The sequence below is a fragment of the Pleuronectes platessa genome, chromosome 3 (assembly GCF_947347685.1).
Source record: "Pleuronectes platessa chromosome 3, fPlePla1.1, whole genome shotgun sequence".
NCBI lineage: Eukaryota > Metazoa > Chordata > Actinopteri > Pleuronectiformes > Pleuronectidae > Pleuronectes > Pleuronectes platessa.
Genome location: NC_070628.1, coordinates 13,502,045 through 13,529,562, shown reverse-complemented (window position 1 = coordinate 13,529,562; position 27,518 = coordinate 13,502,045). Strand labels below are relative to the sequence as shown.

Genomic DNA, 27,518 nt, shown 5'->3' with positions numbered 1-27,518 from the left:
CACCATCAGCTCATCAGATATCACCCCTCTGTGGCTGTTTCTGCCCCATCGACTCATAGAGAGAAGCTGCAGGCGAAGAAGAGGAGGAGGAGGAAGGTGGGAAAGACGAGAAATAAGTGAAGAAGGTACACCTGTTGAGGACATGTGCAACAGAAACAGGTGAGGATCTGCGGTTTTAATAGAATAACTGGATATTTGTACGTCTTTGTGCCTTGAACAGTGAAATGAAACCACTTCAGAGGTTTAAAGAGGAGAGATGTAAGGGCCATGAAGAAGTAGTAAATAGCAGCTGTCAGATAAATGTCGTGGAGGGAAAGGGTGTGATATTTCCCGCTGCTATAAAGTCACATTAAGACTGAATTTGGCAACACTGAGGTGCAAGAGAAGAACTTTAAATATGGAAATGAGAACTTGAAGTGAAGAAGAGTCACAGAAGTGAAGCCAGTGTAGACGAGGAAAGAGCCCAGTTAAAGTGCAATAAAAGTCGACCAAGCCAACCCAATGGCTGCTGTCCCCCGAGGAAGCTGATTGGAGGAAATTAAGCAGGAGACGGGAGAAATGCCATCATTTAAGAAATGCACCTTCAAAGCATCTCCCTCCATCTGTCTTCACACCAGACTCAGTTCAAATGAGGCTTGAACTTTTGAACGTCCGCAAGCCTGCATGGAACCAGCACACACACACACAGACACACACACAGACACAGACACACACACTTACTGAGGTGTTGTTACTTGTGGGTTTGTCTGAACATGTAGATTGTCAGGCGGTAATGCGTTGCGGTTAATGACGCCTTCTCTCCTCCCTCCCCCTCCATCCCATCACTCCCTATTTCCCTCCCACTTTCCATATTCCAGGTGCCGAAGAGCAAAGGAATTTGGTTACACACACACCCACACATCCACACACACACACACACACACACACACACACACACACACACACACACATCATACTGCACTGAAGGCATCTTATAGCCTCTGGCTCACTCACAAACAAAATCGACCTTCCTGCCTCTGGTTCATTTGGGGCCATTGTGGGCTCCACTGATGTAATCTAAAACCAGTCAGAAGAGTTCAAGAAGTAAAGTTCGATATCATTTCACAATAATGCTTTGAATTCTGAGCTAAAAAAGTCAATTTGAAGATGACGGACGCTGAGATTTTCATTTGTCCAAGTCCAGGCCCATGATGGGGCAGAGCTGGAAATTGAACATCAGTATTCAGCACAGAGTAAAACTAAATGCTTAGTCAGACTCTGGTAACTTATTCTTTGACCAGATATTTGCATAATTACGCCCACCAGGGAGGTTATGCTTTCGTTTTCGTTTGTTTGATTGTTAGCAGGATTGCGTGTGGAGGAGTGGGGCGTGACCCGAGGAACCATCTATTAATTTTGGAGTGAACACATATCAAGTCTTTTTCTTTAATATTTTTTAAACGAGGGCATTTTTTGATTAACAATTCCTAGGGAATAATTCATGGATCTTGATGAAAAACTTCGAACACATTCAGAAGACTGGTATTAACGGGCGTGTACAATTTGGTACGGTTGGGTCTTGTGTCTTCTCTTTTGAGTGCTATTCTAATTTAAATCATAATTTAGGTAATTTTCTTCTTGTGCATCATGTCGTGTTGAGACAAATCAAACAGACTCATTTTCAGCTATTTTGTTGAATAAAAGAAACATAATGTTTAAGGAAACCATGAATGAAAAAGTAATTTTTTTCTCATATAATTTCTTCCGCAGAGGAAGAACTTTCTGTATGGCTGTCAAAACAAATCCACCACTGGATCCACTTGAAAGGCTTATCTTACTCCGTGGAATTAAAGCAATTACCCTTTTCTCATTTGATTAAAAGAAACCATATGCAGTTTGTGTGAAGAAAAACCCGAACACAAGATGGAAAAATAGTGAGTTGTAGACAAATGTGCTGTAAACAGTAATTTTCACAAGTTTCTCTTCTTTTAATTCATGGTAGGAAAGTGTTTCTGTTCAAACAGATCTGTGAAATAAATCTCAATAGATGTAATTTCGTTAATTTTTTTTAGGGGGGGGGGGGTTGTTAAATAAAAAGGTCCGCCACGGTGGCTCTGGAGTCATGTTGTGTTTCAGCAGAAGCAGTGATGTCCAGGTGAACAGTCAGTTTCCCTCTGACTTATGGGAACACGCGTGGGACTAACAAGTTGTAACTCTTGTCTTTCTAAATTCCAGCCACACCGTCCAGTACAGGGCAACAGAGATTTAGCTCGAGATGTTCGGCTGCTGAGACGTCAGGGGAGCGCCCACTGCTACCTAGCTAGTCACCAAGGCAACTCTGACAAGACTCTTATGTGCACTGCTGAACACGCACATACAAATACACACACACACACACACACACACACACACACACACACACACACACACAAACACGCTGACAGTAACCCACCCACCCAGAGCGCTGCTTGTAATTATGAGAGCTGTAAAACAGGCTGACATCATAGCCTTAGGTAGCCCCCACTCCTCCTCTATTTAAACTATAATATAGGTCTGGGCTTTTAAGTATAGATAAATAGATAGATCAATAGATAGATAGATAGATAGATAGATAGATAGATAGATAGATAGATAGATTGATGAATAGTTGAAGAGACGTGAGACATAGAAGACATGGAATTATTAATAAAGAGACATTAACCAGAGCTGAGATGCAGGAGAGGGGACAGATACTGGACATCGGTTGATGTAACATCTTGAATAATGAGGAACATTATCTGTTCCAATGCTGAGGAAACAAATAGTTAAAATTCCTCTTTCTGAACTCGTAAAGGTCTCTGCCAATGAGCTGAGAGGACACAGGTGACCCTGACTTCTCAGTTTTCACCTCTGACCCACACCAACAGGAAGAAACCTGCACTCACACTCACTAACACACTTTCCGCTCTGTGTCTCCTCATGTTTCTTGTACTCAAACCCCCCCCACACCCACACTTCTGTTCCTACACGTCTGCCAGTAGTTCATAATTTAATTTCTCTGAATGATGAAGATCTCTCTTTGTCTCTCCATCACATTCAACCTCAGGCCAGTTTCGCAACGAGGCCAAAATCTGCTCACACACAAACAGGGAGAAGAGAAGACGTGAAGCTTTCTAAGCGTGTGAAATATTCAAGAGAGCAAGAGGAGGGAAAAAACACAGAGTTTTGTTTTTGTCTTTAAAAAGGAAAGACAGACAGAGAGCAAGTGGGGGCTACAGCGGAACCTAAACCACAGAAGTTCTCCTTTGACTCGGCCCATTTAGGCCCATTTAGAGACAACGCACTTGCAAGAGAGCGAGACTGAATGGAGGAAAAAAGAGATGGGTGTGAAGAGAGGAAGCACATGATGGGTCCTAGTTATTGTTATTACAAGACGGAATGACAGACAGGGAGACGGATGAAGACAAAAAGGCAAAGTGTGAGGGAGAAGGAGTGATATGAGACGATAAGAGTCCTGACTTGTCTGCGCATACTTGATCTGATCAGTGATTTAGATAGTGTCTGTTCCATCCTGCTTCACCCAATGTTCCTGGCATCCTCTGTGTGTGTGTGTGTGTGTTTGTGTGTGTGAGAGTGTGTGTGTTCTCTCCTGACACTCGCTCAGAGGTCAGAGTTCTTAAGAGCAGCCATCCAATTACGGGGGGCATGGTGTTGCCGTAGAGATGAGAGAAAACTGTAATTGGATAATGACAGGTTGGAACCTGTCATTAGACTCTAGCATGGATGAACATACACACATATGAATGAGAGCGTGCGTACACACACACATGCATACACAAAAGTCGGATACAAACCTGTGATTACAAACCTGCTGCTCTATCAACAGCCTGCAGCTACAGAGCTACAACAACACACTTTCTCTGTCTCTTTGTGTCTCTTCAAACTTTCTATACTAACAAACCTTAGATTTTTGGATTTCCTTTGACGCTGACAACGATATCGTTTTTTTTATGTGTTGTGATTTAACTTAATTTTAATTTAATGTTTTAACAGTAACCCCATCTCTAAAGCTCTTAATAAACGTAAAGCTTCAAATCCTCTTAAAGTAACAGGGACTGTTGTGTTGTCGCCCTGTTTCTGGCCGGGTTTCCTCACATTATGTAAACATAGTACGTTTTAATGAGTCCAGGTCGCTGTCGTCACTTCAAACACACTCAGCCTTCGGTGAAATAATGTGAGAGGCTCTAAACTTGTGAGCAACATCTCTGGGAAGAATCAGCGGTCATCTCCCCAGCTTCCTCTCTTGGTTTCCTCTCCATCATTACCATGGGTGAGGGTCTTGCATAAGCCTCTCCAAACCAGTGTGTTGAGCTCAGGGGGGAGAGAGACGGGTATAGGGGAGCAGTGGGGAGGGGGCGTAAGGAAGGAAGGGTGTGAGAGGGTAAAAAAGGCTTGAGAGAAAGGTGCTGGAAAGAGAGAGGGAAGATTATAGAGGAGCGGGGAGAGAGAGAGAGAGGGACAAGGAGGGGAGAAAATGGGGGCGCCAAAAAAAGACCAAGCGAGCAGGAGAGGCGGAGAGGGAGGGCCGTGAGGTTTTCTTTTGTGGTGCTTGGAGAGTGACAGGGGTGCCAATAGAGCGGCCAGTGATGACAGTCCCACTGGAGAATGCCGGCTATGCCAGTGGAGTGGCACTAATGGAGCCAGAGAGGGGATGCAGTTGCCTGCCCCGGAGGGGGGATATTGTGCAACTGGACAAGGCAGCTTGACACGGAGCCAAGATGGAAGATTAGAGGGGAGGGAGAGAGGCACCCAGGGCAGAGAAAGACAGCCATGTTAGGTCTGCTGACTGATTGACACAAACTCAACCCTTCTCTCTGTTTTTCATCCGACTGCCGAGTTTCTACTTTTGTTCTAGTTTCTTAAAGAGGATACTTGGTAGCCAGGAGGAGTTTCCCCTGTGGATTAGCATTAATAACCCTTTAAAATACAGTTTCCTCGCTTCTGTTTCCCCTTCGGTGGCTTTAATGATGTTACAATGTTATTGTTTCCACTAGAATCTCAAATAAAGTTTTGTGGATTCGAACAAAGTTTGGCTGCAGAGAAGTTTGACACTTTGGGAAATATGCTTTAAATCTGTTTTGCAGAGGAGGTTTATTTCTTTGCCGGGCACAGCAGGTCCTGCTTTATGAAAATAAATAGTCTGTATAAAAGTGCTTTTCATTCCAGTAGTTAATTTGGAGTGTCGTTTTAAATTTGTGGAGCCAGACAAGCTGAGCTAACTGGCTGTCGAGAAGAACCATATCCAGATGCAAGAATGGTATCGATCTTTTAGTCTAACTCTGATGAAAAATCTAATAATTGTGTATCTAAATTGAAGGCGTGCAAGGAGTTACTAACATGCCTCCTCACTAGCTTGCACACACACAAACAAGTGTAAAGCCACAACAACTCCCTCCTCCTCGTCCTCTACATGGATGCACACAGCAAGCAGGGGTCAATATTGCTGAGTAGCTGTTATAGGGGTGAGTGGAGGTGCCTCGCATGATGAATCGTCCTGATTATTCCATAATCTCTCTCATAATTCACCGGCCGGCCAGACTCATCCATCAATATGTGGCCTGGATCCATACCTGCACATACTCTGGGGAGACAGGACGTCACGGAGGGAGAAGGCGGGCGAGTGGGAGAGGAAATAAGTGAGAGGATCCACATCCCGCAGATTCTCAGGAGACTAACAACCGCGTTCACTTCGTATTATTATGTTAAGCACTGAGGCTAAAGGGAATGACAAGGGGAGAGGATGTAGCGATAAAAAAAAAGTGTGAGGGAAGTGGATGATGATGATGTAGGTGCTTTGTTGGGGGGGGGGGGGGGGCATTACCGCACACGTTGACCCTTAATCACACACAAGCCATGGCGAGGAAATGCTTTGATGCTCCAGAGGACCTCACACGCACACACACTGATTCACACACTCTGCCATCGTAACTACCTGCTTCCAGGTAAGCTCTTCCTGGCGCTGGTTAGGTATGTAACCCCCCACTCCCAATATTCTACACTCAGGTTACTCTCGTACGCACACGCACACGCGCACGCACACACAAACACACACACATACACACGCGCACACACACGCACACACGCACATAGTCACACACACACGCACATAGTCACACACACACACACACACACACACACACACAAACACACACACACCTGGGCACTTGTATCTGACAGACAGGCTGGCTCCAGGCTTCAGGCTACCTGCCATCTACAGTACTGACATACCTCTCTCCTGTTCTGACTCTCCCCTCCAGCTCCCCTACTTTCTTTACTCTCTCCGTCCCTTGATTTCTTCCACGACTTCACCTCTTTCTCTTTTTTTCTCCTCGCAGCCGGCTCACAATGGATTTAACACTTCTGTCCTCACCTTGGTAAATTCCCCCCTTCTCTTTTTTCCGCACCATTTAAGAGAGCAAACAGGTCTCTAATCTTTCTCTTAAACACCCTTCATTCATCCTGTCTGCATCCAGCCCCTCCTCCCTCTGTCTCTTTTTCCAGCTGTAACTCTCGCTGCTTCAGTAATCTGATGAGAGGAGCAGTGGCGTCACCGTCGCCCTGCCCATCACCCTGGATATCTCATCGGTCGATGCTGACGCTCCCTGACCTTTCACCTCTCGTGAGCTGTGAACCCTGACGCTTGGACATCACGGGGCGACATGTGATTAATTAGGCTGCATTCAGGAAACGACAACATAATAATGAAGAATGTGTATGAAGATTAAGTGAAAGGATCAAATGAAAAGTGACAGAATCATCTATCCTGTTCCTACGTTTAGGAGTGAGTATAGTAAGATCACAGTTTATCAGATATATCTTTAAAACAGAACATTTAGCTATATATATATATAATTTTTTTTTTTACATTTTTGTTGATTTCTAAAGTAATAATTCAAGGGGACTGATATTTATTTGTGTGCAATTGGTGTTGATCCAAAAATCTGCATCTAGTGAATTTAAATGTGATTTCCTTAGGAGACTGTTGGGCCTTGGAGGTATGCACTCTCCTGAGTGCCCTTAGAGTTTGTATAATACTAATCTAATTTTAAAAAACTGCACATGTTTATTGATTAAAAACACACACACACACACACACACACACACACACACACACACACACACCCTTCCTGAACTCAGCTGAGGAACAAGTTAGCTCTAGTCGTGCTAAGAGTCAGGCAGGGCGTTTTTATTGCTTCACGTCTTTACATTCTGCCTGTATAACATAATCTTTTGTACTGGTGCCTCCTCAGTAATGCCAGCTAGCTCTCTCCGAATCGCTGGAGAATGAATTACAGCATTGTGCTGGGATGTGAATGGCCAAATCACTTCTTAGGAATGAGTGGCCTTGAGCAATTCAGATAGGCAGTCGCGTGATTCATATGATGGCAAGCGAGAGACTCACTGACACTCGACAAGTCCACACTGTTGGTTTATACCCAAGGTGATTCATAATGTGTATGCAGATGACATGGCAATTATCTGCAAACACATAAACTAGAAAGAAAAATAAAAGCACTCTTTTACCATTTGGCACGAAGCGATCTGAGGGCTCCAGCAATCCGAATTAAAAAATATCTCAGACAATATGTCTTTGTATCTGTTGAAGAGCTGTTTTGTTGTGTGTCTGTGTGTGTGTGTGTGTGTGTCTGTGTGTGTGTGTGTGTGTGTGTGTGTGTGTGTGTGTGTGTGTGTGCGAGGGAGTTTTTATATCTGTTAAAGTGCATTCAGAGAAACAGGAGGGGGCAGGAAATATTGCTGAATGGTAAAGCGATGTGTTTGTGCCAGTGTGCGTCTGTGTTTGTTAGATGAAGAGTAAGAAAGAGGAGAGAGAGGAAAAGAGAGCAAGAAGGGAAGAGAGAGAGAGAGAGAGAGAGAGAGAGAGAGAGAGAGAGAGAGAGAGAGAGAGAGAGAGAGAGAGAGAGAGAATGAGAGTAGGGGGGGAGAGAGAGAGAGAGTCCCGTCCACAGAGGCCTCGGGCTGTGAGGCTTTAACTTAATTTCCTTGGACAGACATAATGGCAGATATTTGCATATCCTATGTAAACAAAGTCAGTGGCCAAATATCTTCTCATCCAAAGCACAGCAGCTAACTTTTCTACCAGATGATACTGATCTTAGAGGCAGCAGACCCAAACGTAAATAACACTCTTCAGCAGGAATAACCAGGAGCAGGGCTTAGGTTTTTCTTTTCCTAAGTACGGTCTGGATGTGAGTGATAGGGATCAGTTTCAATGATAACTGAAACATTCCCACTGGGAGCCGTCTGAAAGACGTCTACATCGTGGCCTCTGGTCCATCTCACAAGGAGCACAGGAGAGTCATCTGTCAAACATTCTGTATATTTGACAAAGAGTTTATGTTTTATCTGTGTTTTTCTGTTAGTTTGCAAGACTACACAAAAACTACTGGACAGATTAACACAAAACTTAGTGGAAGGATGTGGCTCAATTTTGGTCGTTTTGGGATCCAATTTTTTTTCACTTTCTTTAACAGGTAGGGCATTTTATTTTTTGACATTTTCTCTGAGTCGACCATTACAATAATTCTCTATCCTGTTATGGCACTTACTCCCAAACCTATTTCAATCTTTGGAAACGTGTCACAAATATTTTTTTCTCTCTCAAAACTTCTGGGAAATAATGGGGGAGGGAAAAATACGAGAAAAAACTGCACATCCAGTAAAGGTCGCTGGGCACTGGTTCAACAAAATAGTTTGTTCACCTAAAAGCTCCATATTGACTGTTTCAAGCACAGGCCTTTCCTATTTCCTCTTTCAAAATGAAACCCTAACCCTAACCCTCATGATCAAGTTGTTTAATCTTAGAATATGATAAAATCCTCTTCTGATAAGATTCAGTTTCCTAAGCCGCTTCCCATGAGTAGAAGTTTAATTTGTCGTGATAGAGGATTCCCCTCCTTTCTTCTACAGATCACGTCCAGCTCAGATCTCTTGACTGAAACATTCTTCACCTCTGACCCCTGCGAACCCGGAGGTCACCGTCACTGTGGCAACTAAAAAACGCCAAACGCTCTCTGTCTTAATTAAAAAACATTATTTACTCAGAGAAATTTTCATTTTCACTACCTCTGACCTCTCTCTTCCTTTTCCTTTCTCCTCCTCCTCCTCCCCTCTGTGTTAGTTAACTGTCGACACGCTGGGAAAGCCCACGTCTCCTGAAAGACGCCGGCGTTCTTGGGACTATTGTGTCGAGCCTGTCGTCTCAGCCGAGGTGGTATATGAGTGTGCGCGCGCGAGAGAGAGAGAGAGTGTGTGTTTGTGTGTGAGTGTGTGTGTGTGTGTGTGTGAAGCGAGGCTAAGCTCTCACAGGAGACAAAGCCACAACCTTCGAGGCTGCTAAGCAACAATGCCGCCTGGTAAAGCCTCGTCAGGGCACCGTTTAGCAGAGGATTAGGGACAATTACACACACATAAACACACACACCCAACCCGAAGCCTCATCAACTCCTTAATTCAAACCGCATACCACTTTGACTCCACTTTAATGTGTGTCTGTGTGTGTCTGTGTGTGTGTGTGTGTGTGTGTGTGTGTGTGTGTGTGTGTGTGTGTGTGTGTGTGTGTGTGACCTGAGGTTCAGTCATTTCCCTCCTCTAAATCAACTTGTCCATTTTGACTCCCCGTCAATGTAATGATGATGAATGACACACACAGACGAAAATGCCAAAATCAAAAAGGCTACATCAAATTTTTATGTACAACAAAACTAAAACTAAATAACTAATGATGCCCATTTAGCATCTGACTCATACATCCAGTCAAGAGACGACAGCTTCTTTCAGACACGCACTGTACGCGGACATGTCCAGAGGGGCTGTATGTGAGAACGTAAATGTGTTGATGATGTTTCTAATGTGTGACGCACAAAAAGGTGAACAAATTAAAAGAATACAACAATTTCAGGATGATGAAAATGACTAGAACACAAAATCACTGTCGCACCGACCTGGCTTCATACTCAAACAACCAGACTTTTCAGCTGGGGAAGCAGTGACCCATTCTCTTATCCTCCCATCACCCCATCCCTTCATCAACCACTGTTTCATCTCTCCCTCTTTCATCTCGCTGCCGATTTCTGTCCAGCAAACGACAGAGAGAGAAAGATGGTGAGAGAGAGATGGAGGGAAAGAGATTGAAAAGTAGAAGTGAGGGAAGAAGGCTAAAAAGGATGTGCGGTTTTCAGTCTAGCACCTTTTTCAAAACAGGGCTACACCATACTGTATAAGAACGAAAGGCTGCTGAAACATAAACAAGATAAATGCACAGAAATTGATGATGGAAATAAATGTACAGTAGAGAATACAAAATGTCCTAAAGTTGAATAAAAGTGAATAGAGTAAATGTGTATTTAAGATAAAGATGCAGGATCCTCTTCATGCAGGGATATCTGAACATCGCCTCTAACGCCAGGGTTGACTGCTTCTTAAAGATCGAAGGGATCTACTGGATATATTTTCTCATCATATCAGAAATGCATTTTGTTGCCTTAGACAAATATGTGACCTATAAAAACGCCATAAAAAACTATAAAAAAAACAATATACACAGGAGAAATATTCCTGATTAAACAAAACATTTCTAATTTGATCTTAAAACCAAGGTGATTAATAACTTCCAGTCTTTGTTGCTCCTTGTTGCTGAAGGAAATGGAATCACATTCAGCCCTAAAGTTCCTGTTATCTTTACACATAACAGGAACTGTTTTTAAATTCAAATTCTGTACATTTGTTTAATTTTGTGAAATCTTTATATATATTTATTTCAGACTTTTCATGATCACCTATGGCTACAGAAAACGAAATGGCCTCCTCCTCGTCCTCAGACTGACGTGTCCCTGAGGCCTAAACTCATCACTCGCATTGGGAACATGTGCAGGTGGCGTCCCTGGAGCGTGGCACCCAGACGGAAACCACAGATTGCTGGGCACATGCAGGGACGTCCACACATACACCCTCTAATGATGAGATGTACATCAAGCACACCCACCTGGACCCTCTCATACTCTGGGATGTGAGTGTCTGTGTGCGTGTGTATGTTCTGATCCCAGGGTCCAAACTTGTGATCTGCTTGGCAGGGGGAGCTCTCGGTTCTTGCCCAGCGCAGTGAGGTTTTACTGGCCCAGCTTGTTTTACAGAGTCTTTCTAATGAACTGTCTCTGTTTGATCCATTGTTCAAAGTGTCTCTGCTCTCCGCTGCTCTCGTTCTCTCTCTTTCCTCCATCCCTCGTCTCTTTCTCAGAGCAAACAGCCACAGCTGTGGCCCTCAGTATTACCAGGGGAAACCGGAGGCCTGTGTGTGTCTGTGTGTGTGTGTTTACGTCAGAGACAGACACACAGAGAGAGAGTTTTTGGGGATATGCCCACCACATGGTGTCTCCAGATGTGTGTCTTTGTAACCTAATAGAGTTTGGGCCCTGGAGCGTTGGGGGAGGCTAAGCGTGTGTGTCTGTGTGTGTTTGTGTGTGTGTGTGTGTGTGTCTGTGTGTGAGTGTGTGTGTGTGCGTTTGAAATGGAAAGGAGGATGAGGACACAGAGGTTTCATAGGGACTGACACTTCCTATCCTCTCCCTTTTGTGTTTTTATATAGTGTACGTTTTACCTAAACAATAAAACCATCTCTGTCTGCAGGGACTTCAGTGGTTGTATGCAACCAATTTAAATGAGCAAACATGTTTTGTATGCAATGCAGGTCATGTGTAGTAATTATGTATATTTCTATAAATATATGGGAAAGATTCAAAATTACATTGGATGTATCTAAAAGCTTTCAAATGACCTTGAGCTTTCATCACGGCAACATTGAGACAATTCGATGTTAGAGATGAGAAACCTCAAGGAAGCCTCGTGTTTCTGAATCACTCTTTACATCAAGGTGCATCCAGCATCACTCCCTTGTGTACTCGTTCACTTCCCCCTGTGTAACGGACACTAAATAATTCACTCTCCACTGAGCAGTAAATCCTGAATCCAGACACTTATGAGTCATCATCATATTGCATCATAGTCGACAGGTGTAGAGTCAGAGGAGGGGTGAGGGGGGATTGTTCCAGAGGATCCAGAATTAACAACACATGTCTCCGGTGTAAACGTTTCTCGTAAAAAGGAAAAATCCTGCAGGTAAATATTATTCAGGCATAAACTGTGTTCCCTCGAGAATGTACTCCATTGTCTCAACCCCCCCCCCCCCCCCGCGAGCCCAGTTTAATCCCTCAAAACAATAAACCTGCATGATGAGCAAAGAGTTAAACACTTAGAACTCAACTCAAAGACCCACACACTTACACATACACAGATTTTCCGAGCACCAAAAACAGTGAAAACATAATTTTCATAATAGCAGGTTAGGCAAGTGTTCATTTATAGCACCACCGTCGCAAAAAAAGAAAAACCTAAACTCGGTCCGATTCGCACACATACCTTCTGACCTCAATAGAAAACTCAACAAGATTCCACTTCAGACTTTCTCAAGGGTTTCTTGTTGTATTTTCTCAAAATACAAATGCTCCTTAAAGGGGGGGGGGGAGGGGTATAGAAGTAGAAATAGGATTTAATATTGACCAAGCCGCCTTAAATAATATTGGCTTAGCCTCCCCATGTGGTTGTCATTTCATTCTGAATGACTTCCATACGTCTCCAGACTCTGCTCGTAGCTTTGTGGCTGCAACAGAACCGACTTGGCGATTTTTTCCTCTTCAATGTAATTTAGTAATTTCCTGTTGATTTTTTCTAGGGTTTCGTTTCATATTTCACTAAAGTATTGTTTTTTACAGATCCTCTGCTAAGACACGTAGATCTGAAGAGCTGACTAACACCTACACACATATACTGTGCATAAAATCCAAATGAACACATATAAGTGCTGATACACAATACACAAATGGGCAAACACACGTGCACACACACAGGGCCGCTGGTCCGCGACAGCTGAGCAGAGTGCAGTTGTATTTTTACCTCGGCCCACACGGTGAGCAAAATGCCAACTCTTGGCCTTGAGAAACTCTCTCTCTCACTCCCTCTCTCTTTCTCTCTCACACACACACACACACACACACACTCTCGCTCTCAGAAACACTTACGCACATGCAGACGCACACCCTCAGACACGACAGGTCAAGCCCAGCCAACCGCCGGAGCAACCCGCAGAACATAAACAACTTTCACACACTCTGTGAAGCATCTGAGCATTTCAATATTGTTTTAGAAAAATATATTCAGCCACACGTATAAATATATGGAACCATAATTATTCCCCGAGACCACAAATGACCATGACGGGAAGTTGGTTCCCACAGTTTGAGCAGCGTCGCAGCCCAGCCCTGCAGTGCTGGAAATCCACAGCTCGGTTTACAGCCCAGGCGACCAGCAGACGGAGAGTGACGGGCTGGAAGGTGCTTGACAACAATCAGCAGCTGCTCACTGGTTTGAATGAGAACTGGGACATTTAGGTTCAGTCACAAAAAGGATGTTCTGCATGTGAAAGAAACAAAGTCTGAGTTCAGGAGAGAAACCTGTTTCTATACGTTTCCCTGCTTGGTCGGTCGTGTTCATGGCTTTCTCCTCTCCATCCTCTCAGACTCACTCACATAAACACACACTCACACACACATGCAGACACACTCCCAGTGGGCAGCAGCTGTTCGAGTGCTAATCTCCATTAGCTACTGAACTGGCTTCCACGGAGAGGGCCATGTGAAGTCTCTTCTCTCACTCCTTCACCCGAGTGAAACACCGCGGCCGCATCACTGACACAGACGTACGATGGTAAAATATTTCAGCTTGTAGTTTAAAGTCATGGTCAATATGCTGTGCACACAAACACACCACTGCATATACCAACAATTCATCTGATGGAGCTCAAGCCCTCATTGCAGTGCATCTGTTAGGCCGATCACATCAGAAATGTGTGTATATACAGTATATATATATAAAGCATGTGTGGGTAATCACAGAAAAGAGAAAAGAGGACTTACAGTCTGTAGAGCTTCGTCGTTCCCAGGAAGAGCAGCTCAGGAAAGATGGCCAGATTATTCCGATTCAGGCGCCTGAAAAAACACGGCAGAAATTAGAAAACAAACTCTGCCTCACTTCCAGACGGCATGGGCAGAGCGGTTAGATGTATGTGTGTAATTATCTTTTTGGAGTCAGATTTGTATTTCCTGATGAGCATATCATGTTATACTACCATGTTTTCATTGTAATACAACTCGGTTTATTTCGAGGAAGCTTGAAACAACCAGGAGATGGATGGAGAAACTTTTCAGACAAAACACACACACACACACATGTTCGTGGAGGGATTCTCCAAAACAGACTCCGGGTCACCCCTGATTTAAGGGGTACAACATGGCTGCCAGACAAACAGTGAGTTAGAGAAGGAGGAAGGGAAGGCGGGGGGGAAAGGAGAGAAGAGAAGGGGTTCGGATGAAGGGTGGGAGTGGGGGGGGGGGGGGGACCTTTTTTTTTTACCACAAAGGCGGAGGAGAGGAGACGATGTGGGAAAAACAAACAGGCAGTCTGGCCGGGCTACCGAATGTGTGAAAAGGACCCCACTGAGTAAACAAGGCCCTCACAGCAGAAGAACTCACAACAACCTGTCATCTCACACACACACACACACACACACACACACACACACACACACACACACACACACACACACACACACACACACACACACAGACACACACACGGAGACAAACAGAGGAGTTGAGAGAACTCGGGTGAGTTTAATAATCTGGGTGCGATCATTTAACCCTGGTTGAGTGGAGTGAAGAGGTTTGTGTGTCGGTGTGTGTTGGTGTGTGTGTGGTGATGCCTTGATGTGAGTCAGTGGAGAGAGTGACACAATGAGGGACAGGCTGCTGAAACAGTTTAACCCCGACACACACACACACCCACACACAAACACACACCCACACACACACACACACAAACACACACACACAGTCATGTCAGCATGACTTCAGAGGGCATTGCAATGACTTACATTGATTTCCTGGAGACTTACTCAAACCCTAACAATACTTGCTTAACCCTAACCTAAATCTAACCCAAACTTAACCTAAACCTAACCTTAAAACATGTCTTCACCTTAAAATCGAATGGTTTACGTTATTGGGACTTGGAGGCTGAAATGTCCCTAGAATGTGATGTGTACTCCACAACATACGTATATGGACCACACACACACACACACACAGCCTTGTCCCCAAGGCTTCGGAGGACATTATTTTGACCTACATTTAGAGTCGTACTATTTGTTTGATTATAACAGTGACTATTGGTACTGCTTTTATTTTTATTTTTACATCCCCCAAATTTGAATCTCTCAATTGACTATATTTTGCTTTATAAAGAATCATTGAAAGTTTTTTAGAATGCATTTCGGGGAGTGCTCCTGTACCACTCATCCAGAGTGCTGCATTTTAAACCTGATCCGACCTAAACTCAACTTTACCCTCACCCTACCCTAACCTCAAAATATGTCCTCACATTAAAACTTTAATTATTTATATTATGAGGACAAGTTTGCATAATGTGACAGTGTAAACACATTGAGGTCCCCAAAGGTGAGTAATACTTGAACCCTTTACAAAAGCGCAGCCACACACACACAGACCCACGCACACACACATTGACAGTCACAACAGAATTGCTGTGCTGGCTGCGACAGGAGAGGAATGATGAAATGGAGAACGAAGGGGAAAAAGTGGAGGGGTGACTTTAAAGTGCTAAAAAAAAACTGCAAAGCCCGGATACTTTCTGAATGATTTACACATAAATCCCAGAAATACAACACATTCCGCTCAAACAGCATAACTCCATTCAAAACCCTGATATCCTCTCTTTAAATCTCTCAATGACTTTCCACTCTTCACCCTGATCTTCCGTGCCTTTCGGATCACTAAAGCCGCGGTGGACTCTCCTTAAATAACGTCAACACCTCTTTGTCCACCTTCCGTCCACAAGTGCACAAATATATGAATGTGCTCGAGCCCCAGCACACACACACATTCACACTCCACAGTTACATCAGAGGCCACTTAAATATTTAACGTCCCACAGAACTGAAGTTTCTGAATTATTCACCGCTCTTCCGTTAGCGGCGGCTCAGGCGGCTAAGAGCCCCACGTGGTCCCGCAGAGAGAGGCCCACTCCCACTGCAGGTCCTGCCCAGCCATGAGCACCCGTTAGTGGGCTAGACCTCCGCTGGGAGGGTGCATTGACTGGTGCTAGAGGTGGGGAGGAGGAAAGGAGGACGGAGGGGGGGGGGGTATGATCTCATCCTCTCAAAAAAGATGCGATGCTGTCAGACTAGGAGAGTGAGATAATGAAGTAAAGATCCAGACCAGACTGCTTCCTCTGCTTTTAAAAGCAATTTATGAATTTGATAAGTGTAGCAGCAGTGTGGTGATCACATTAACCATCATATCGTGCTGCTTTTAGGTCCCTAATAAAAGTCAACACAGGAGAGATGGTTTTTTAGGCCTACAAACTGCACAGTGTATTCCTTTGACTATGTTCATGATCACAAAGTTCATTAAGTATTGTAATTTTGAGTCATTCATCATGTGCGAATATCATCAATATTATCTAACTGCAAATAATCCAGTTCATAACAAGTCCCTGACTCAACCTGTTGGCTACGATAAACGCTTTAGCTAGGAATAAGATTTATCATTAATAGATCTATTACTCAAGAAATTTATAGTCTAATTCTTGTGTTTTATGTGTATAGTGACGGGCAATGATCTGTTGCTAGTGTAGATGGTATTTCTGTAATTTTGTAAATAGTATTTTCGATTCTTTTGGTATTCTTATTCTTTTTCTTATTAATATGTAGCTCCCCTTTCACTGCTACTCTTTTGTGCTGCTGTGTGTAATTAGCATTTCCTCTACAGAGGATCAATAAAGGTACATATTATCTTATCTTACCGTGATGCATTGTATTGGATTATTGATATGCAACTCTCTCTTTGGATTGTATTTGTCTCTTAAAAAAAAAAAAACGTTCATAAATAAAATAAAATAAATCGCCTAAGGGGACGTCCCAATTGTTTGTTTGGTCCAATATTCCCCAAACCTATAATACGGAATTTACAGAGATTTGACCACCTTTGTTTTTATGTGTACATTTTCATTTAGTTTGCTCATTTACACATGCACATGCACGTGGCTGAAGGGATACACAATCCAGTCAATGGTTTCACACCACTCCACTTATCAAAAGGTGTTGGTGGTAATGCACCAAAAGATGCAGCAATGTGCATTAGATCTCAAGTACACATTGTTTTGCTTTTGTTTACAGGAAATTATCTTCCAACACCTCTACAGTCATGAGGTAACAAAATGTAAAACACAACTGAGATGACAGTGGCGCCGTTAGAGTGGAACTCAGATTCTGATTTGTTAAGTGACCAAAGATTCATCGTCAATATTTCTTTGTAGATTTACTGTAGACAACTATAATATATATCAAAGTACATATACAAGTCATTGACTGCTTCTTACTCAAAGAACCTGCAGTTGTCTGTTGTGGTGTGTTTCTGGACTTGATGGAATGCATCTTTTAAAAATTGTTTATGTGTGTATTTGTAAGTGTGTGTGCATATGCAAATACTGTAAACAGCCTCGGAGTACTCCCACAGTCTCATTAGTCAGAGTCTCATGGCTGCAAGTGAAGGAAAACTGAAGAGCCAGTGGTCTGAGGTGTGAGTGTCAGTCCAACAAGCGAATGTCACACTGCAGCGTGGTGATAATCCCTGCAGTCATAAACAGATGCTAAGGGGCAGCACACCACACAGTACACACACAGTACACACACAAACACATTCCAACAAACACGTTCAGTGTGCCAGATCTTCGTACGCACTTCCACGCGTGCACAGCTACACAAATTAAAGTCACACACACAGCCCTCACACCCAGGAGCCTCGTAGATGTGCAGTTCAGGCCTGCAGGCTCCGGCTGGAACGAAAACAACAAACCACCTCAAAAAAACAATTACTCCCCAGATGACACTGCTGCCACAATCCACATTTTTGCACAAACAATCTGTCACACACACATAGACAGACAATAGTGATACTGTTACCATGGTTCTGACTCAAACCATGAGGATGTTTTCATGACCCACGGTTTTCCATTTAACTTTGTGTGTGTCTCTGTGTGTGTGTGTGTGTGTGTGTGTGTGTGTGTGTGTGTGTGTGTGTGTGTGTGTGTGTGTGTGTGTGTGTGCGTGTGTATCTAGTCCTGTATTTGGTTCACAGCTTGTGTATCCAAATTGAGCCACAGCCCATCATCCCCCACATGTTTACGCACTCTAATCTGACCTGTTATTCAAACACTAATGACAGATACCACCTCTCGCCTAAAACACAGAAAAGCAGAAATCCAGTCTTCTCACCTGACCTGTGCAAATTCCTCTGCTATCACCTAAACCTCAGGAGCTACTGGAAAACTTTTCCTCCAAACTTTGAGCTGACTGTTGTGTAGCACCTACACAGTTGGCTGCTGCAGAGCGCAGCACTGACAGGGGCAACAACCAGGGACAATCTATCACAAATGACTGCTGTAGACAAAACCGCTGCAGTGAAAATGGCTTTTTGTGTTTCTTCACAGGGCAGATAATTTCAAGCTCTGCTGCTCAATAAAAAATAACATTTAGAAAAAAGAAAGAAAATGAGTGAAACTTTGCCCTGAAATGATCAGAGAGAACAATGTTATCACTCAACAGGCTCTAGAGCTAATCATCAAGTACTGATCCAGGGCTTTCCTTTGAAATACATATCCTGCTATCTGGGATCTCTGTTACAATTATCTTTTGCTATTCATATTGTCCACACATGATAACATGATTACTTGGTTTGAGACTTAATTATCTACCTTGTAATCACTGCTGATAAACCCATCCCTCTACCTGTAAGCAGTTTTACTATTATTCATGGCTATTAAAATGATCTTCGGTATTGTGATCACTCAATTACAGGCTAATTATCTGAGGCTTTATCTCACCGCTGTTCTCTGAAATTATCATCTCAATGCCTGTAATTACTGTTTTCTTTCTCTCAACATCTCTGCGGCTCTTATCTCCTTCAATCTCTCTGACTTTGAATTGGATAGAGGCTATAAACCAGTCAAATGTGAGGGAAGGATAAGAGGATCAGGAGATCCTCTCTTTCCTGTTTTGCAGCCACAGGGAGAAGGGGGAAGAATGTATAACATTCCTGTACGAACGGGACACAGAGAGGGAACAAGATGGGTGGGAATGGGAGAAAAACATGAGGACAGGCTGGAGGTATGAATGAAAGAAAGGCGGAAGGCGTGAGTGGGTGTGAGGGGGGCAAAATCCAGATAAAACCAGTCCTGGCAGAGCAGCCTTGCGTAAGTGAATGCGCATGCATGAGTTTATCCATACCCATGCATGTGTTTATGCATGTGCACGTGTGTGTTGTGACGCGCCTATCTCCTCCACACCTCCTTTGACTACCCATCCCCTCCTCCATACCCCCCAGCTACTGCCCCACACCTGACCCTGCCCTGCCCATCGCTGCAGGGCCTGTCGCAAAAAAAAGGGGGATAAGAAGGGGAACCGTTTTCCACCCCGGCGGGGGGCAGTCACTGTGGATCTGTCAGCCCAGCTTAGGGTCCTCTCCTCTGGGCAGCGGTGCCCAGCAGGACCCTTCCAGCGCCCCAGAGGACGGAGGCCTTTGAAATGAGCCCCCAGACTCCAGACTCCGGAGATGGGCCTTTGTTCGGCGGCTGCAGGGGGGCATTGATGACTGACTTCATCTTTGTGTTTGTGAACATGCCACGCCAGAGACGATGAATTATCGTTGGAAAACCCTCTCTAGTACAACAGAAAACAGCCATGTTGTGTCAGAAAGTTAGCCGCTGTCAAAGGTGTTTGTCGCCATCAGAGACAAAAAAGGGCAAAAGAGACGACTAAACAAGCTCTTGTAGTCTGACAGTAAATGTCTAAGACTACTTTTCAATACAAGTGTAAGTATGAGAAGCCTGTTTTACATGGGAGAGGTCTTTACTGCCATCTCTTTGTTCAGAGGGTCATCAGTACCAAGGTTTACTGAGGAAGCCATACGCAGTGAAATATTGCCCTCTTTGTCCACAGCGCTGGGCAGGAATTCACAGAACTGCTGAGCTGGACAAAACTCAGTGTTGGTTTCATGGGAAACACCAGCAGATTCCCTGCAGAGGTCCACAGATCGTCCGTCTCCGTCAACAACGAGCGGTTATAGTGCGGCAGACAGCAGCAGCAGGCACGACACCACCAAGACAAGAGCAGCCGGGGGAATTATGATATATCATCCTTTTTATCTCCCAGGCTCCTGAGGATTTTACCCAAAGCAACCATTAAAAAGATTACCCACCTTTATTTGATTTACTGATGTATGTACATGTGTGTATGTTGTGTAGCTGGATTTCTCTAGTCCTTGTTTATGGCGATGTGTGTGTGTAAGCAGTGAGGATTTTTATGTGTCTTTAATTAAAAGCTTGTCTGTAAACCTCGTCAGACTCAGTCACAGTCGGCTGCATACCAGTGTGTCATTGGCCGACAGTCAAGCCACACACACACACATGAATATATGGGCTGATTACACATGAAGCAAAGTTGACAGTTGACACAAAGGACATGTGAGCAGTCAGGGGTCCACATCCCCCTTCTGTCTTGCACCGGCCCTCTCAGACGGCCGAGACTTAATTATGCCATAACTGCCTCAGGGTTGGATGCTGAATACCAGTGATTCCAGGCCAGCGCCGTAACAACCGCTGGCCGCTTCTCAGAGCCTCGTAGCTTTATGACTCAGTCCCTCAGATTCTCTCGGACCCAAACGTTGACAGCCTCACAACCTGACAGTCGCTTTTTAACGATGGCGACAATTTAAAAGGAAAAGTCTGAACATTGAGGGTAGAAAAACATCCAATTCTTCCATAAGGCACAGAGGCATGATGGGTGAAAATGATTTAATACCTGTAGGAAAATATTTTCGGATCCGTTTTTTTGAAAGATTTCAGGGGATTCTAGGCAAATGTTGGACATCTAGAAAGAAATGTGAAATAGTTCACTCTCAGTTCCAAATAATGAATCCTAGACGTTACTTTAGTCATGTCCACTGATGACTGATTTAAAGACAATAAAGACAGCCTGCATTACAATTTGTCCAATTTACCAATGTCCAATGAATGACCCAATTACCGCTTTGGGTCCAGGACTGAATGCACTCAAATACGTCCTGAATGCGTCTCGTAGAGGAACAGAGGAACATAAGGCTGTCCACTCGTAATCGGATCTCTCAGGACGGACGTAGTGTCTACACGGGTCCATATCTACACTTTCCAATACAACATCATAAACTTCTCCACCGAGACAGTGACCTTGTTGAAGCTTGTTGTAGTTTTGCTCCATTTTAAAACACAAGAGCGGAAACTGAAGACAAGGCCCTGCCAGCACTTTTCACCACATGTGTTATTGCGATTCACCAGATCTTCAAAGCTCAATGTGACACGTTCCAAACTGATATCATGATGCCTGATGTAGATTTCAACTTAGATTATATAAACCTGGATTGTGTGACAAGCAATGACCTTCAATCCGTGATTGCTGTTATTGCAGAGTGTCAGGGCCTTTGAGCAGTGCTCTGCACCATCATCAAAACGGCAAATGAGGGAATATCGCTCAGAAGAGCTGTGTTTATCCCTCCTGCAGAGCTTCCAACACCTTATTAAGACACTTTTGTTAGTTCTTGTCTTTCATTTGTCACCCCTCTGTGTATTTTGTGTTTGTGTTTGCATGGAATACCTCGGTAAAGGGAAACTTTCTTTTTTCAAAGATAGAAATCCTGCCTGAAGGGACGAAATGGCAACTGCTTTGACATGTCAACGTTACTCACAGTCTCTCCAGCTCCTTCAGGTCCTGGAAGGCTCCTCGCTCGATGCTGAAGATTTTGTTCTCCATTAGCTGCCTGAAAGAGAAAACACCAGGAGAGAGTGAGAGGATAAGCACTGGACAGGGAAAAAAAAGAGTGATAGAGAGAGACACGCAGAGCATGGGAACCTGACAGGGTGATTTGTGCCTGGAGACCGTGAGAGGCCAAAGAAAGGGGGAGGACGACGGGTGGATGGGGCTTCAGATAAGAGAGAAAAGAGGAAGAGCAGGTGAAGAAAAGTGAGATAGGACACATGAGAGGCAAAGAGATTGACATGGGAAGGGAGAGGGGGAGAGATTGAGGAGATAGGTGACGGAGGGCGTGATAAAAGAAGAAGGAGAAAAACAGATTGGCGGAGATGGAAAGTGAAAGAATGTTGAAACAGCAGGAGAGAGGGAGGGCGAGGGGACGGGCAGCAGGTCGATAGAGCAGCAGAATTGACTTTAAAAGCGGCCCATCAGCTGGACAGCGACTCATCTATCATCCAATTTACGCTCTCTAACCACATAGCTGTGACTACTCATTCACTTACAGCAGCACAACTCCACCAGGAGCAGGCTGCTGACCGAGCCAAGCACACACACACACACACACACACACACACACACACACACACACACACACACACACACACACACACACACACAGGATAAATAGGAAGGTACACAAACAGATATATTGAGATCAGGGCTACAAATTACAGTTTCTTTCATTACCGGCCAATCTGCACATTGTTTCTTTCTCGTTCGATAATTTTTGTCAATAAAGTATCAATATCTCACAAGAGGCCAGACTGACGTCTACAAATTCGATGCCGTAACCGGCCAATAGTTGAAAACCTAATGCATTTCACCAAATGTTGTCTATGTCATCACGTTTGAGTTGCAGGAACCAAGAACCTGCTTTGGGGGTTTGTATCAGATCAACTCATCGACTAAGCTAATTGTTGCAGTGCTAATTGAAAACGGTGGAGTGTGTTCTCTCTCGGGTGGACGTGAGCACACAGGAAACAGCATGAGGGCTACACACACACACACACACACACCCACACACACACACACACACACACACACACACACACACACACACACAACCAATTAAGAGCATAATCTCTGGAGGAATTCCAACAATGTGTATTCTCTGCCATTCAATTTAAGCGGCTGAATAGTGAACACACACACACACACACACACACACACAAACATACACACATTATATTACATCAAAAGAGTAGAATGTCCCTGTCACAGTGTTGGTGCAGGGGATTTCTCAGCCCGAATCCATCCCAGGTAAAGAACCTGTTTCTCACTCGAGCCTCCCCTCTCACTGCATTCCTCCCTCTGTGGTCAGACCTAATGACCGCTATCTCTTTCCCTCTTCGCCCTCCATCACTTCCTCGCCAGGACCAGCGCGCGTTAATCACTCCAGCACATGGGCCCCGGCCCGGTGGTTAAAATAAGCCCCTCCTGACACTTCCCCTGGCAGATTAACACGACGGCATTAACAGGTGCCGCCGCCACTCTGTTTGGACACACATGCATCGTGGATGAAGCCACCAGCGCTTCCCACGACGAGCCGGCGCAGAGCTGCTGCAGCATGCGGCAGCTCCGGGGCCTGGATGGATGGATGATGCGCCTGATGCGCAACAGAACCAGGAAACAGTTAAACTCCGCGAGTTGCTGTATAACGTTGGGGGGGGGGGGGGGGGGGGGGGGGGGGGGGGTTGATGGAAATGCAAGGTGTTTTTTTGTTATACATGTGCACACGAGGAGGGAAAAAAAAGAGGAAAATAAAATGAGATTTTCAAAAAAAAACTTACAGCACTCGCAGATGCCTCAGTCCTGCAAAATCCGTCTTTGTGATCTTAGTGAGGTTGTTTGCGTTCAGGTCCCTGTAGACAGAGCAGACACAGAGGGATTGTCAGTACATGAGAATGATATGTTAATAAACCCAGGGCAAAGCAGGTGAGCGGCTCAGATATGGAGATTTTATTCCTGAAACTTGGTGCGTCCAATAACGCAGGAATTGTCATTTGTGCGTCAGAGGAGCGGAGGCTGCTGCGCTATAGGCGACACAGACTCAATTTAATTTCATCCAAGGGTCTTTGCCTGATAAAATACAGCCCCCCCCCTTCTCTCTTTTTTTTTTACTCAGAGCCACTTGTCCAAATCCGTTTTTGATTAACTCGCTGGTCCCCAGACAAACCGATGTGGTCTACTAAGGCTTTGCCTAATGCAACAGTGCGAAACCACCGACACGACCGCAGCAGTGCCCCTATAACTTCAGCTGCGCGATCAACGTCCTCCTCACAAGTCCCGTGTTTGTTTGTTTTTATTAAATTAAATTTCACATCAGCAGCTTTGACATCAAAACGTGCGCGTAAAGTGAAGTTTTGGAGACGTTAGTTCAAATGTAAAACTCGTCTAGTCTCCATGGGAAATAAATCCTTCTCTCGTGGTGTCAACGTGCAGTTTAAAAGGTCGAAATGTGTCCGGGAAAAAACTACAGTATTACTTTCAATTTGAGGATCATTAACCCATAATCAAAGATAAGCATGTGGTGATATTTACTTTATAGTAAATCTCTCCCGGAAAACAGCTTTATTATAAAGTCTATAATTAAAAATACCATGAGGCCACTAAGATCAGTGCGCAGTAGTTTTCCAGCATTATTCACATACAAAGTAATCGATCATGTTATATAGATTTTCCCTGTGAGGTATCCCATATTTGTTGGGACACCTGGGCTGCGTAAAAATCCAAACTGCGCGTTTAAAGCTCGAACCCCTCTGGTACTCACAGTCTCTCCGTGTTGCGGGGTATGTTCCTGGGCACGCTGCGGAGCCCTTGGCCGTGACAGTCCACCGTGGTGCCGGTGCAGGAGCACTGGGTCGGGCAGGGCTGACCGTCTGCTCCGCTGGAAAGCACCAGGACCAGGACAGTCGTCACCAGCAGCGGCAGCAGCCCTGAAGCAGTCACCGGGGAGCGGCCAGGGCCAACGGGGCACAGAGCTCCCACCATCACTGCGGCAAGTGGGGGGCCAATATGAGACCCACAAAAACAGCGAGGAAATACAAGGGCGTTTAAAAATTAAAAAAAAATCCCTGAAAAGAGCTCAACAAACTCTGGCTCTGTGAACTGTGTCGTCCTCCTTCTCGCTGTCCTCCGTGTTTCACACGTATGTTTGTGAGCTTCCTCGTGCTGAATTTACATTTGGGTCTCCTCGGAGGGGTTTCTGCTGTGAGCCGGGAGCTGGGTCCCCCCTGGGCAGGGAGAGGGGAGGTCGACGAGGCGGCGGAGCAGCTCTCTCGCTGCGCTACAGCGGAGCAAACTTCCACATGTCCCCGGCATGCGGTGCGCAAATCTCCGCGGTGTGCGCTATACGCTTGTGTGTATGCAGTCTAAATACGTGTGTGTGCTGGTGGAACACCTCAAACCTTGACCTGATCCACAGAAACACACGCACACACTCTCTCACACACACTTCAGTCCACACACACACTCCAGGTGAGGCGGTTTTAGTTATTAATTCGCAACACGCGTCCGGCGAGGAATCAGCGGCGGCAGACGGTTGTTTCCCAAAAGCTCAGCAGAGGTCACCGTGCTGCGCGAGGTATTGATTCCGATCATGTATCAATTGATTCCGATCATGTGTCAATTGATTCCGATCATGTGTCAATTGATTCCGATCATGTATCAATGGCCGGTGAGTGGAGAGGGTGCAGGCAACGTGAGAGAGGGAAAAAGCCCCGTGGAAGACCAGCGCGCAACACTATAATCCAACTCTGCGTGGTGCGTCAAAGCACTGCTCCCGAGTGTGTGTGTGTGACTGTGACTGAGAGAGAGAGAGAGAGAGAGAGAGAGAGAGAGAGAGAGAGAGAGAGAGAGAGAGAGAGAGTTGTCTGGACAGACGCAGTAGCAGACGTGCCCACTCCCGTCTCTCTCTCTCTCTCTCTCTCTCTCTCTCTCTCTCTCTCTCTCTCTCTCTCTCTCTCTCTCTCTTCCTCTTCCTCTTGCTCACAAACACACACACACACACACACACACACACACACACACACACATACACACACACACAGACACACAAACACACTCTCTCTCGCACTGCGTTCCCCTCCGGGCAGCAGCAGGTTTCCAGCTGGCCGTCAGTCAAACAGCAACAGTTTGATGCGTGAAGAAGAGGACTCTCCTCTCCTCTGCAGTGTCCCGGTCACCTGATGCCTTATTCCTCTGGCCTCAGGAAGGCGACAGAGCTTCCCAAGTAAAAAGCTAAGGGGGGAAACCCCGTGTGATTCTAGAGTTTCCTCATCTGAACAAAAAAGGAGATGCGGTGGTTGCTGTGATACAGGCAGGTCTTATAGGTGTTTGGGGACACCAGGATGGACACGCACCTGCTGACCACAGAGCCCTCTGCTACTCTCAGCTCACAGATTAACTGCAGTGGATATGAAAGTTATAATTTAGCTAAATGTAGCAGTTGAAATAGAAGGTGAAATAGGAATTATGATCAGCAAGAAATCAACAAATGAAGTTAAAATAGAAGACAGAAACATATTATACCCAAGTTCTGGACATTTTCCTGTTTGAAAGCAGGACCCTGTACTGCTGCTCTTCATATGTACAAAAAAAGTTCCGAAAATGAGCAGACTCAATTTCCCAGAGAGTTTGTTTTAGTCATTGTGCCAATTCAAAAGTGTTGGCTGGTGTTTGGGTATTTCAGAATAAGATAAATATCATTCATTTACAGAAACATCAAGGCTTTTGTCTGTTGTTTCCTTATGTCTTTGGTAGTTTTTCCTTACTCTAGCTGACTCAAACACTTAATCTCCCTCCTCCATCGGCATAATGGTGAGTAGATAATGAGGGAACTTTCATTGTTCGGTGAACTATCCCTTTAAGGCCAATAAGACAAACTGAATATGAGCCATACAAGTCAAATTGGATTGACATGGATATTTACTGACAAAATATTGTCTGCACCTCTCAGGTTGCTCTTCATGCGCTCACTTGAAGGATGATTCTGTCATGCAAGTATTCCTAATAAATATATTAGAAATATTTATAGTTACATAAATGTGATATACAGTCAATGGGCTGCCTAAACCTATATCTCAGAGCTTTTGAACCTTTGAATCTCCTTTAGGTCTCATAAAGTTCCTCATGATGTTGGGGAACAGCCTCGTTCTGAAAAGCTGTTATTTATTTATTTCATACTATGTCCCAGTGTGTTGTGTCTGTCTCTGTTTCTTGTTCACTGTTGTTTTCAGCCTTCAAAATTGTGTTGTTATGAAATGTATTTTCTGGATAAAGTGACTTCTCTTGATCGGGCCGACCTTGGCACTAAAGGTCGTGGAATCTCACAGTTTGAATACATGAGCATGACAGGAATATTTCAGTGATTCCACATTAGGGGTCAGTGACACGCGTATCTCAAGGAGATCATGAATCTGTGCTGCAGCCTCTCTCTCTCTCTCATTCCCTCCCTTCCTCATTCTCTCTCTCTCTCTCTCTCTCTCTCTCATTCCCTCCCTTCCTCATTCTC

General features: G+C 44.7%; 1 protein-coding gene across 1 annotated transcript in view; it reads right to left on the bottom strand.

Moving 5' to 3' along the window:
• The window catches only part of slit2 (slit homolog 2 (Drosophila)), an 86,355-nt gene extending 60,549 nt beyond the window's left edge, over positions 1-25,806 (bottom strand). Inside the window, exons 1-4 of the mRNA XM_053419418.1 lie at positions 24,777-25,806; positions 23,797-23,868; positions 21,942-22,013; positions 14,004-14,075 (exon numbers count right to left, since the gene is read on the bottom strand). Coding sequence (XP_053275393.1) covers positions 14,004-14,075; positions 21,942-22,013; positions 23,797-23,868; positions 24,777-24,997 — 437 coding nt within the window. The 5' untranslated portion in view covers positions 24,998-25,806. The remainder of the gene's footprint in view (positions 1-14,003; positions 14,076-21,941; positions 22,014-23,796; positions 23,869-24,776) is intronic.
• Positions 25,807-27,518: the final 1,712 nt, after the last annotated feature.